General features: G+C 41.0%; 1 protein-coding gene across 1 annotated transcript in view; it reads right to left on the reverse strand.

Annotated features, from left to right (window-relative positions):
- The window catches only part of tgm2b (transglutaminase 2b), a 30,186-nt gene that overhangs the window by 16,230 nt on the left and 194 nt on the right, over positions 1–13,762 (reverse strand). Inside the window, exon 2 of the mRNA XM_084063081.1 lies at positions 7,849–8,028. Coding sequence (XP_083919207.1) covers positions 7,849–8,028 — 180 coding nt within the window. The remainder of the gene's footprint in view (positions 1–7,848; positions 8,029–13,762) is intronic.

Raw genomic sequence — 13,762 nt, forward strand, 5'->3', positions numbered from 1 at the left:
TCTCTGGAATCTCCCCTCGTGCACGCAGGCGGCACACAATTTCCCAGTATATGAAGATGACCGCAGCTCTTTAGTCTTGGGTCTTTAGTGACCTCAGTTCAAATGTGGCGACTAGTACAGTGACATGAATGAACATGAGTTGCTTTGTGCCTCCACTTGGCATTGGTCCAAGGAAAGAGTCCCTTTGAGTCTTCCATTCTATACATTGAAATCAAGGGTGGGCTGTTTCCCTGCAAACTGTCCACATTGGGTGAGTTTTAAAGGTCTTTAAAAAATACTTGAACTTTCACGTTGATAAGGTTATCTTTCATTGCACAGTATGCACACACACTTTCCTGCAGCCTGCTATGCTTCCTGTTTAAACAGTTGGATTTTACGGTAAGCAACAGTGGTCTAAACAAACTTGACATCGAGATGAAACATAAGCTGTGGGGAAGAAAAAGATAATTTTCAACGTTGTTCCAGCATGTTTTCAATGGCCTAGCTGAGAGGAAATATTTCACCATTGTTCCAGTGTGTGCAAGGTCTAATGGCCTGACAGGAAATACCAAGTGCTTCCAACAATAACAGAGAGGTCAATTAGCACCCGCTTTGCACTTTGTGCTCTTGGGTTGGGTGATAATAGTGTGGAGTACAGGAGAGAATAGCAGGAAAATTAATTGATAACAAACCTAGACATAGCCACCGAAGAATACTGTATTGTCTAAAGTCCAGTAGCAATATTGCTGACTACAGGGGTACACTAAGTCCTTAAAGCCTCATTATGTAACTTTTTTTTTTATGAATAAAATGTAATTTTGTCCAATTTGTATGGTAGAATATGTCAATACAATTGGGGTGGTTGTATTTTGTCTCCCTGCTCTTCTATTGAGACATTTAGGTCATGTCAAAGGTCATGTCTAACCTAGACACAGGATCTGACACCATCAAGATTCAATTTATCCCCCTGAGCAAGCAGGTCGGCTCTATTACTGTAGCTCAATGGTAAAGATTTCGGCACTTGTGCAGGAAACCGGATTCAAATCCGGGGTAAGTTACTATACATAGTGCTGCTTTAAACAAAGCTAGCACTTAACAGACCTTCCATCCTATGAGCTTTAAAATCACAATGAGCTCTGGGAAAAATAAACATGACCCACCATGTGTACTAGAACATGGGTTCCCAAACCTTTCAGCCAGCGACCCCAAAATAATGCCATTGACTCGCGACCCCACCTAACCCTGGAGGTCATTTATGCACATAAACTTGCACGTTCGGTGCGCATTTGTAATGTATTAAAATGGTAAAATGTACTATTTGTAATCATTTTTAGATTGCATTTCATCCATTCTGTTGAATAAAAAAAAAAACGCGACCCCAACCGTCAGTGTCCCGCGACCCCAACTTTGGGAACCCCTGTACTAGAAGACAGGCAATGAAGATTCATTAATACAAAAGAGGGTTTCAAAATTATGGTAAAACAGTATCTTCCAATATTTCATGAACTTTACTGATTTTGTGTTTAACCTTTGACATCTTATTGACTTGTCTGTTATTAACATGAATATGATTTAGGGGAAAAAAAGGAAGGAAACATTTTTTTTTGTAGGTGAACTATTGTCTTTGTTAAGGTTTCGAGGCCAATAGGCTCGAAGCCTTATTACATCTGTAGGAATTCATGATCTTCCGCCGGTTTTGCCAGTTCTGGCCTAACCGCCTGGTCACTTCTTATGAAATTCGGCAATATGGTAGAGGGCTATGCCAAACGGCGAAAACCCGAAACTCACAACCATTGGCCAAAGGGTGGCGCTGTAGCACTCAATTGAAAATGCCAACTTTGAACAGGTACAGCTCATGCCCTGTTCGACCTACAGCCATGAAACTTCGATACACACATGCGTCTCCTCATGCCTAACAACTTTCACTGTTTGACTTTTGACCTCTGACCTTTAGATCTCCCACCATTTCGAATTCTATGAAAAGCAGTAAAAAGCAGTAAAAAAATCACTTCTCCTGGGATTTATGAGCAATCTGTACGAAACTGTATACACATGAACTTTGGACCAATGCCGACAAACGTAACTTAGCGGATTTTCCATAAGTGAAAACGTTAAGCTTTTATAAGCCAATGAAAATTGCAGCTTTTTTTAAATTATTCATCTGCCCCTAACACATACATGCAGACTCACATTTGTTTGACACTTTGCAATATTGTAGAGGGTCCTTCCAAGTATCACTGAAACCAATCTTACTCCAATTGGTCAAAGGGGGGCGCTATAGCAATTTTTTGAAAATGCAAACTTTAAACAGGCAAAAGTCATGCCTCGTTTGGCCGACAGCCGTTAAACCTGCTTACACATGTGCCTTGACTCATGAGGAACACATGTATCACTTTGACCAGTAAGCTCTGCCCTTAGATTGTCTGCAATTTTGAGCAGTTTGAAAAACATTTAAATCCAGGATTTCTGAGCAATTTGCATGAAACTGTGTCAAATACATGTTTGAGGCCCTTTTTCACAGGTTCAGGTGTGTTGGTTCAATAGCTTGATCGCTTAATCATCTGCCTTGAAACCATAGGGTAGCCGGTTCGAATCCCACCTCAGGTAGACTTAATTATAATTGCATTGCACACAACATGACTATACCAATGAATACATGTGCAATTGTTAAAGATGACGAGAAATGCATACTTGAAAGTAGTTCTTTTCAATGTATGACGTACTTCATTCGCGCTTTTGTTTTGTTTGGTTGGATTCTCCCTTTTCACTGTCTAAGGCTGTGTATTGGATAGCTCCACCAGTAGAGTGTGAGTCTCATGTGCCGAAGGTCCCTGGTTCGAATCCCACTTATTACAGTTCACATTTAAATTGCATTGTACAAAAAATGATCCTGTTAATTCAGACAAGTGCAATGTTTAGACAATAACACGAAATGCTTTTGAGAGTAGTTTTTTTTTATGTATGACATACTTTCTTGTGAAAATAGCCGATCTACAATCTCACACCTTTTTAGATAGCAACGCGTTGTGAGCTTGTAGATCGACTATTTTCCACTAGTTTCCATTCCGAAATATATTGAGCAGTTTGAAAAACATTTAAACCAAGGATTTCTGAGCAATTTGCGTGAAAGTGTGTCATGTGTGTGAACTCCCTTTTCACTAGTACAGGTCTGTTGGCCCAATGGCTTAATCATCTGCCTTGAAACCACAGGGTTCCTGGTTCGAATCCCACGTCATGTAGAATTCATTATAATTGCATTGCACACAACATGACTGTATCAATGAATGCATGTGCAATTGTTAACCAGTAAACTCCGCCCTTAGATTGTCTGCAATTTTGAGCAGTTTGAAAAACATTTAAATCCAGTATTTCTGAGCAATTTGCGTGAAAGTGTGTCATGTGTGTGAACTCCCTTTTCATCAGTTCGGGTCTGTTGGCCCAATGGCTTAATCATCTGCCTTGATACCAGAGCGTCGCCGGTTCAAATCTCACCTCATGCAGACCTCAACTCAATTGCATTACACACAACATGACTGTATCAATGAATAAACATGCAATTGTTAAATGAAACGCTTATTGAGAGTACTTGTTTTCAATGTATGATGTACTTCATTAGGTTTCGAGAGCCTATCAGGCTTCGAACCCTATTACATCTCTACACTTTCATTATTATTCTTCCGCCGTTTTTGCCAGTTCTGGCCTAACCGCCTGGTCACTTCTTATGAAATTCGGCAATATGGTAGAGGGCTATGCCAAACGGCGAAAACCCGAAACTCACAACCATTGGCCAAAGGGTGGCGCTGTAGCACTCAATTGAAAATGCCAACTTTGAACAGGTACAGCTCATGCCCTGTTCGACCTACAGCCATGAAACTTCGATACACACATGCGTCTCCTCATGCCTAACAACTTTCGCTGTTTGACTTTTGACCTCTGACCTTTAGATCTCCCACCATTTCGAATTCTATGAAAAGCAGTAAAAAGCAGTAAAAATCCTACTCCTCCTGGGATTTATGAGCAATCTGTACGAAACTGTATACACATGAACTTTGGACCAATGCCGACAGACGTAACCAAGCGGATTTTCCATAAGTGAAAACGTTAAGCTTTTATAAGCCAATGAAAATTGCAGCTTTATTTTAATTTTTCATCTGCCCCTAACACATACATGCAGACTCACATTTGTTTGACACTTTGCAATATTGTAGAGGGTCCTTCCAAGTATCACTGAAACCAATCTTACTCCAATTGGTCAAAGGGGGGCGCTATAGCAATTTTTTGAAAATGCAAACTTTAAACAGGCAAAAGTCATGCCTCGTTTGGCCGACAGCCGTTAAACCTGCTTACACATGTGCCTTGACTCATGAGGAACACATGTATCACTTTGACCAGTAAGCTCTGCCCTTAGATTGTCTGCAATTTTGAGCAGTTTGAAAAACATTTAAATCCAGGATTTCTGAGCAATTTGCATGAAACTGTGTCAAATACATGTTTGAGGCCCTTTTTCACAGGTTCAGGTGTGTTGGTTCAGTAGCTTGATCGCTTAATCATCTGCCTTGAAACCATAGGGTAGCCGGTTCGAATCCCACCTCAGGTAGACTTAATTATAATTGCATTGCACACAACATGACTATATCAATGAATACATGTGCAATTGTTAAAGATGACGAGAAATGCATACTTGAAAGTAGTTATTTTCAATGTATGACGTACTTCATTCGCGCTTTTGTTTTGTTTTGTTGGATTCTCCCTTTTCACTGTCTAAGGCTGTGTATTGGATAGCTCCACCGGTAGAGTGTGAGTCTCATGTGCCGAAGGTCCCTGGTTCGAATCCCACTTATTACAGTTCACATTTAAATTGCATTGTACAAAACATGACCCTGTTAATTCAGACATGTGCAATGTTTAGACAATAACACGAAATGCTTTTGAGAGTAATTGTTTTTTATGTATGACATACTTTCTTGTGAAAATAGCCGATCTACAATCTCACACCTTTTTAGATAGCAACGCGTTGTGAGCTTGTAGATCGACTATTTTCCACTAGTTTCCATTCCGAAATATATTGAGCAGTTTGAAAAACATTTAAACCAAGGATTTCTGTGCAATTTGCGTGAAAGTGTGTCATGTGTGTGAACTCCCTTTTCACTAGTACAGGTCTGTTGGCCCAATGGCTTAATCATCTGCCTTGAAACCACAGGGTTCCTGGTTCGAATCCCACGTCATGTAGAATTCATTATAATTGCATTGCACACAACATGACTGTATCAATGAATGCATGTGCAATTGTTAACCAGTAAACTCCGCCCTTAGATTGTCTGCAATTTTGAGCAGTTTGAAAAACATTTAAATCCACTATTTCTGAGCAATTTGCGTGAAAGTGTGTCATGTGTGTGAACTCCCTTTTCATCAGTTCGGGTCTGTTGGCCCAATGGCTTAATCATCTGTCTTGATACCAGAGGGTCGCCGGTTCAAATCTCACCTCATGCAGACCTCAACTCAATTGCATTGCACACAACATGACTGTATCAATGAATAAACATGCAATTGTTAAATGAAACGCTTATTGAGAGTAGTCGTTTTCAATGTATGATGTACTTCATTCCCTCTTTTGTTTTGTTTTGTTTTGTTGGATTCTCCCTTCTCACTGACCAAGGCTGTGGATTGAATAGCTTGATCAATACAGTGTTAGTCTCATGTGCCAAAGGTCCACGGTTCAAACCCCACTCGTCACAGTTTACATTTAAATTGCATTATACAAAACATGACCCTGTTAATTCAGACATGTGCACTTTGCTCTCTCTCTCTCTCTCTCTCTCTCTCTCTCTCTCTCTCTCTCTCTCTCTCTCTCTCTCTCTCTCTCTCTCTCTCTCTCTCTCTGTCACAGTCTGTCTGTCTGCCTGTCTGCCACTCTGTCACTGTCTGTCTGTGTGCCAGTCTGCCACTCTGTCACTGTCTGTCTGCCAGTCTGTCACTCTGTCACAGTCTGTCTGTCTGCCTGTCTACCACTCTGTCACTGTCTGTCTGTCTGCCAGTCTGCCACTCTGTCACTGTCTGTCTGTCTGTCTGCCAGTCTGCCACTCTGTCACAGTCTGTCTGTCTGTCTGTCTGCCAGTCTGCCACTCTGTCACTGTCTGTCTGTCTGCCAGTCTGCCAGTCTGCCAGTCTGCCTGTCTGCCAGTCTGCCAGTCTGCCACTCTGTCACTGTCTGTCTGTCTGCCAGTCTGCCACTCTGCCACTCTGTCACAGTCTGTCTGTTTGTCTGTCTGCCACTCTGTCACAGTCTGCCAGTCTGCCAGTCTGTCACAGTCTGCCAGTCTGCCACTCTGTCACTGTCTGTCTGTCTGTCTGCCAGTCTGCCAGTCTGCCACAGTCTGTCTGTCTGCCAGTCTGCCAGTCTGCCACAGTCTGTCACAGTCTGCCAGTCTGCCACTCTGTCACAGTCTGCCAGTCTGCCAGTCTGCCACTCTGTCAAAGTCTGCCAGTCTGCCAGTCTGCCAGTCTGTCAAAGTCTGCCAGTCTGCCAGTCTGCCACTCTTGTCACAGTCTGCCAGTCTGCCATTATTCTCGAAACCGCTAATTGCTGCTTGCAGCTATATTCTGTGTTTGTATCTGTAATGTTCGTTGTGTATGATGTGTATTTTGGGTGTGTCGGACCCCAGGAAGAATAGCCATGCTTAGTGCAAGTGCTAACGGGGATCCATAATAAAGTAAAGTAAAGAATAAGGCGTTTCCATAGCGTCTCTTATTTCCTTAATGACAGGAACACTGGTACAATGATTTGACGGAAACGCCTTATTTTGTCTCCCTACTCTTCTATTGAGACATTTAGGTTGTGTCAAAGGTCATGTCTCACCTAGACACAGGATCTGACACCAATGCTATGGTCAAGATTCAATTTATCCCCCTGAGCAAGCAGGTCGGCTCTATTACTGTAGCTCAATGGTAAATATTTCGGCACTTGTGCAGGAAACCGGATTCAAATCCGGGGTAGAAGAGGAAAGTTACATAGTGCTGCTTTAAACAAAGCTAGAACTTAACAGACCTTTGATTTGATTTGATTTGATTTATTTGCACAACATTTTTGTATACATTTACAGGACATGTTAGTTATTTCCGAGGGAAACATTACGTGATAGTTGTTGTGCCGATGAGGTAAGAAACCCTGGGGGGCTTCCATCCTATCAGCTTTAAAATCACAATGAACCCTGGGAAAAATAAACATGACCCACCATATGTACTAGAAGACAGAATAAGGCGTTTCCATAGCGTCACTGATTTCCTTAATGACAGGAACACTTGTACAATGATTTCCCCTCATTCCTGGACCATAATGGCATACATTTCTTGATTGTTATTATTACTGGGAAGAGTGTACTTTTTTCATTATGGATGAAGCTATATTCTGTATTAGTATTGTGTGCGTGCGTGCGTGCGTGCGTGCGTGCGTGTGTGTATCTGGCACGAGCGCACAGACAGACACGCACAAGCGCACGCGTGCGCGCACACACACCCACACACAGGGGAATTTCTTCAGTTCTTTGGATTCTATATTGCACATGTCAGGTCGTTCTCAAATAGTCTCAGTAACTGTAGTGCCGATTTTAAAACGTTCAACTATTTCAAACGAACCACGAGATGTGCAATATAAAACCCAAACATACTTCGGCTCCGCACCGCGCTTCGAGCTTGCACATCTGCAACTTTTGACACTTTTGAGTGACGCTGTAGTATGATCAAGTATGGCGTTAATTTACAAAAAAACTAAATGCTAGAATATGGAGATAGGAGGTTTCTGCCCGACGGCAACGATATAAAACTATCCCTGAACTCAACGGCATTTAGTTGCCAGGGTTGAACGGCGAATACCTGTTTCCACACTGCAGTGAAGAGAGCTGGCTCCTGGTTGGAAGGCTCCTGAGCGGAGGGACAGACTGACACTGAATGGCTGGCCTCTCCTCACGATCAGTCGATCCACTCCGTTGAGATCGGTGCGATGGTCTGTGTTATTGAACTCACACTGCAGGTCCCAGTGAGAAACATCCAATGCTGAGAAGAGGAACACAAGTAAAGGAGAATAAATATCCAAAATGTTATATTACACAACGTTTATTATTATTATAATAGTATAATATTATAATTAAAATGTTCTGTTTCTGTTATGAATCTCTTTGTAAGAATAGTACATTTATTAGTATGAATATTGGAATAGTACATTTGTACTGTAAACTAAACGCGTATAGTGATCTGTATGGTCTAGCTGTGTCAGAGGAGGTCAGCACATTGCATTTCAGTTTCAACACAATTTCAATAGAACTAAACTTTTCCTGTTATTAGTTAGCACTAATCCTTGTTGTCTTAGTTTCACCAACATTAACTCAAATACAATTGCTTAAGACCCTCATGACTTAAACCATACATGGGCAACTGGCGGCCCGGGGGCCACATGCGGCCCCCATCTCCACTTAATGCGGCCCGCAGGTTAATATCGGAATACTGATAAATTATTGATTTCAGCTGTTACAATTGCAAAGATGACCCGCTTTAATTACTTCAGTCTGGATTATAGTAGATTAATGACTAGTATTTAAATATTATTGTCTTTTTTAGGTCTAATGTATTTGTATTTAAGTTCATAAAGTTAACATAAGTATAACTAAATGCATTTGAAATGAAATAAAAATGTTACTTTTCAGGATTCAAATACAAAAATAGCAACAAAAAAAAAATCAGTATTCCAATTAATAAGTAGCAAAAATAGCAGATCTACAAGCTCAAAACGCGTCCCGCTGCGACGCGTTTTGAGCTTGTAGATCGGCTATTTTTGCTACTTTTATGTGACATAGAATGGCCCGACAGTATATGCATTGTGGCCCTCTGGAGTGAGTGTGGAAATATAGTGGCCCTCTCCATCATCAAAGTTGCCCACCCCTGACTTAAACAATTACAACAACCCTAACCCTAACACTGTTTAGTATACAAACATTTATTGCCCTCTAAAACGCTGCTATTTTCTTAGTGCAATACTACATGAGCCAAGTAAAAATAGTTTTAGTCTTAGCCTTAAATAGATACACTTTGCACCGTTTGTACCTGTTTCGTACCTCTGTTCTTGTATTTATGTATTATGCTCTGTTTTCCCTGTGTAATGTAATGTACTCACAGACAGCAGAAATTCATAAAAGAATAAAATAAATATTAACATTGTGTTTGCCTGTCTACGTTTGTTTCCAGACGTGTGGCTCCATTCTGTGTACTCTGTGACAGAACCTTAAAGACAAAGATTTCATTGACACCCTTTTCTAAAAGGAGTTTACCAGTGGGTGGAGCGGAAGTCCTTTCAATCCTGCATAATGTTCATGTTTTTGTGATCTTCAAAGCCATTGCAAATCCTACAAACCGGGGCTCGCTTTTGTCAATTTAACTCACACTCGACACTCATTTACATGGGGGGAAACAAGGTTACAGAAGCTATTTCACATGAATGACTTCGCCACAGTCACACCCTATATGAGTTGAGCAAATACAGATCCCTTTTTTGTCTCCATGGTCATTTGTGTGAGTAAGAGAAGCCCACCCTATGACTTCCTGTTTACTGTAGGAGTGGTAATATTCATCATCCTGCTTCCTCGAGACAGGTTTCTAGACAATCACTCTCTGTGAATTAAGCCTTAGTATAAACAATAGTGTTAATAGAAGGCATGAAAATGAGAGTGAGGTGGAAATGTCAGGTTTGAAGGGATAGTTCACCCCCAAAATGACTTTTTTCCCTATTGATTAGTCACCCCATGGAGACTTGAATTCATGGATTTTTTTTTTGCTTTTGTCGTATTCCTAAGCCAATAATTTGATGACCGGCAGCGGTTCCGGTAGGAGACACAACGAGTCTCCTTTGTGTCTCCTACCGGAACCACTGCCTACCGGTCCGCTGGTCATAAAATGATTGGCTTAGGAACGCGACAAAAACAAAAAAAATATCCATGAATTCAAGTCTCCATAAAAAATGTTTGGGTGAACTATCCCTTTAAGTGTGAATAAACAAGTCAAAAACACCAGCAGAGGCATTTCCTGAACTGTGGTATTTGGGGAATCATTCCTAGACAACTGAATGGCTCAGATCTTTTACTGGCCTTGACCTTGGTTTTAATTACTAACATGCGGCCAATCAATGTAACACTTGAGGTGAACATGCTATTTCTTTTTATAGCTAGTATAGTTATAGTTTTTGAAGGGCGACTAAAAGCCTAGTCAAGCTCACTGTTGCTTTTCAGTTTCTAATGACAAGAGTTTTTTTTGCTTTAGGCTCTTTAAAAATAATAATGAGCCATGAACACTCTAGCAATCCACTGCACAGCAAGCACACACACTATTTAACAGCCTGATGAGGCACCATCTGGACAAAGCTCCTACCTCACTGTTGGATCTAGGGAATCCAGCATTTGTTTTGTCTATTGCCAGCAGCAAGAAAAAGGTGTTTTTTAAATGTGCTCCTGGGTGAGTGAACCATTGGCTCATCTCTCTGGGGTACACGGGGGAGGCAGCATTCCAATCTGTTTCAATATAAGGCTGATGAGGGGTTTTAACCTAACATTTAAAAGCAGCATGCAGGGCCTCAGTAACGTGATCTAAAGGTTAAAAAATGCAGCGGTCTGGTGAATAACAGAAAGTGACAAGTGGGTGAACCACAAAGTTGTAATAACCGCAGACAAACAACGCATGCTAAGTTCTCCTATAGTGCCGTGTGTGAGAATGTTGTTCCCGAGTAAATCTGTGTGCTGTCATCCAGCGACAAAGGAATATCAAAGAAAGCACAATTTCATTATACTTAGCAGCCACCTAGCAGCTTAGTATGGGCTAAATGCATTGCACGTTTAGCATTGCAAAGGTGTGTGGTATAAACCCAAGGACTGAATCGCTTCCAGTATATGAATAACATGTGTGCGTAAATTCTCCAGCATAGCCAGTGCTACCTCAGTGAGTCTCTACCCATGTCCATCCTTAAATCTGCCCTTTTGGCATCTCCACTCGTGCTTTTCTTCCAGTCTACCAGGCTTGCCCAACACCATAGATGGACTGGCTCAGACTGAGTAAGCACCACTAAGCCATAACCCATTTAGACCCAAAGAATCTGTGTCATTTCTTTGGCTATTCAAAAATAGCAGATATACAAGCTTATAGTGCGGCACCGAGTGCCGCACTATGAGCTTGTATATCTGCTATTTTGGGGGAAATTGTTTTTGAAAATGTGTGCAAATCTTTGAATATGTATATACATTTTTAATTCAAACTCTTTGCTTCTGGGGGTCCCTGGAACAAAATATTTTGAGATGGGGGGCGCAGCCAAATACATATCATTTTGGGGGTCCTTGACATGAAGAAAGTTTTGAGAACCACTGATATTATAGCAGCATTACTTTTTTCCCCCCAAAAAAACTGTTAGGATTTAGAAGACATTTGTAGAATCCCCAGAAGCAAATATTTGTGTAAAAAAAAAATCGCTTTAAAATAACATATACATTCAAAGATTTGCACACATTTTAACGATTTTTCCAAAAGAAAATAGCAGATCTACAAGCTCGTAGCACTATGAGCTTGTAGATCTGCTATTTTTGAATAGCCCAAAGTAATAGTCTAAAGCTAAAGTTTTCAACTGATTGTGAACCAGGGACCACCACCCTGATTAAGAATCAACCTGGGGACCACTGCTGTGTTGGGTGAGATTAGTGCTTTGCTAACACTTGCTATTGTATGCATGCATCCCATGATACATCCCACTGTTTCTCAACCAGTGGTCCATGTACTACACAGACACATGCAATTAAATGGCCACATTTCCTAATAATGATGACTCCGTCAGGCAATCCGGTACACTTCCCCCTCTTGATATTCTAACTCCCTTTTCTGTGGAATTTCTTGACCTCCGACTTCCCAGAAACTGACAACATTGACATGTCATCATAGGTCACCAGGTCGATAATATGCACTGTTCCATGGAACAAGAAGAAAGAAACATATTGCAACATGGTCAGGGACCACATGCAATACCTTCAGGGACCACAAGTGGTCCACGGACCACCTGTTGAAAACCCCTGGTCTAAAGTGACATGGATGCGTTCCCGGATTGAATGGGTTAAGTGAGACCAAATAAGTTTAGCAGGAGTGCAGTGGACAGTCACAGGTACAGTAAACACAATTTAAATCCTGGGAAAATAACCCTATTTTAAGTCATAATAAACCTACTCAGGAGAAAGTAACACAACTCTACTGTCTCTATGTTAGCTGTGAATGAATGAATGACGCTGTAGTCATACAGTAAACACCAACTCTCGGTTTAAAATGAGGTATTTTGTTTTTCCTCCCATGCTGAGTTCAGAACTACATACTGGTGCATTCACAGATCTTTAAGCATAAAACACATGGTAAACAGATGGCACGTCCTGTTGACTGCAAAGTAGGCTTCAAAGTAGATCCAGCAGTCTTCCTAGGATGTTTGCATGTCATCCCACAACATCCCTCTAGGAGGACCAATGATAGGCTATACAATACTATGCAATTCCATACATTTTCTGTGCTGCATTTGAGGGTTTCAGTACATAAGGATATTAGCCTACTGTGCACGAAATTATTTATAAATTAACTTTCTCCTTTTAAAACATAGGGAGAAACGTTTAAAACTGGACATTTTCTATTTCCTACATGGGCGGGACTAATGGTCTTCGGTCAGGTTCTTTTGGGTTAGAGCAGTCTTTACCCCCCAAAATAGTCATATTTGAACTGTGACCCTGACCAAGCACTTGGAATTGTAGGAGTTGAGGCATTACATTTAGTTTGACTTGGGAAAATAGCAGATCTACAAGCTCACAGCGCCTCGCTTTGTCATCTCTGGACCCCCCCAAAACTATGTGGGGAACCCCCTGGGGGTCCCGACCCACAGGTTGAGAATCACTGGATTAGAGTTTAGACAAATTATGTCTAGGCTACTTTAGCAATGCATAGTTGATGTCTTGGGGGAAAACTATTACAGGTCAACCTGCACATTACTATTTGACCAGAACCGACCCACCCCGCCCCAAAAAGTCAACTTTTCTTGACCCTCTATGAAGAAGTTTAATCTGCAACACAATTTGATAGTAGAATACATTTAGTGGGGGGTCCCTGCTTCATCTCTCTCTCAGCTAAGGGGTCCTTGGCCTGAAAAACGTTGAAGACCTCTGGTTTAGACAAATGATGTGACATAATTAATGTCTAGGCTACTTAACATACTATGGCTTCTCCAGCTGTTCTCAAATGCTATTAAAAGACCAAGGTCTTGGTGGGACAATCATCACTCCATAAAACATACAGGGTGAAACATGTTTTGAATTCAACACTTTCTATTGCATGGGTAGATTAGATCTACAATAGTGGGGGTTTGCAGGAGTTATGCAGTATTTAAATGGCAGTGAACCCAAGTAGCCTAAATGAGAGAAAGTCATCTAATTACCTACTTTCTAACCTAATTTCTACATTGATGTTGGTGTTTTTGCAGTGCAGGCTATTTGTTTACTCCTTCCTGTCCATTCACACTTTGCTGCAAATATGTGACCTAACAGCCTACTGTAAACTTTACATGCTTAAATAAAAACTATAGGATAATAGGCAAAATGCTCAGTAAAACACTATATTTTCGTATTTCCACTTTCCAACCCAACCAGCTCCCTTAATTGCGGGCAACAAAAAAGATGATATCAATTAAAATAAATATAGACCTACTTTAGGATACTTAATTGACGACAATCAAACA

Source organism: Gymnoscopelus microlampas, assembly GCF_963454915.1.
Source record: "Gymnoscopelus microlampas genome assembly, chromosome: 7".
NCBI lineage: Eukaryota > Metazoa > Chordata > Actinopteri > Myctophiformes > Myctophidae > Gymnoscopelus > Gymnoscopelus microlampas.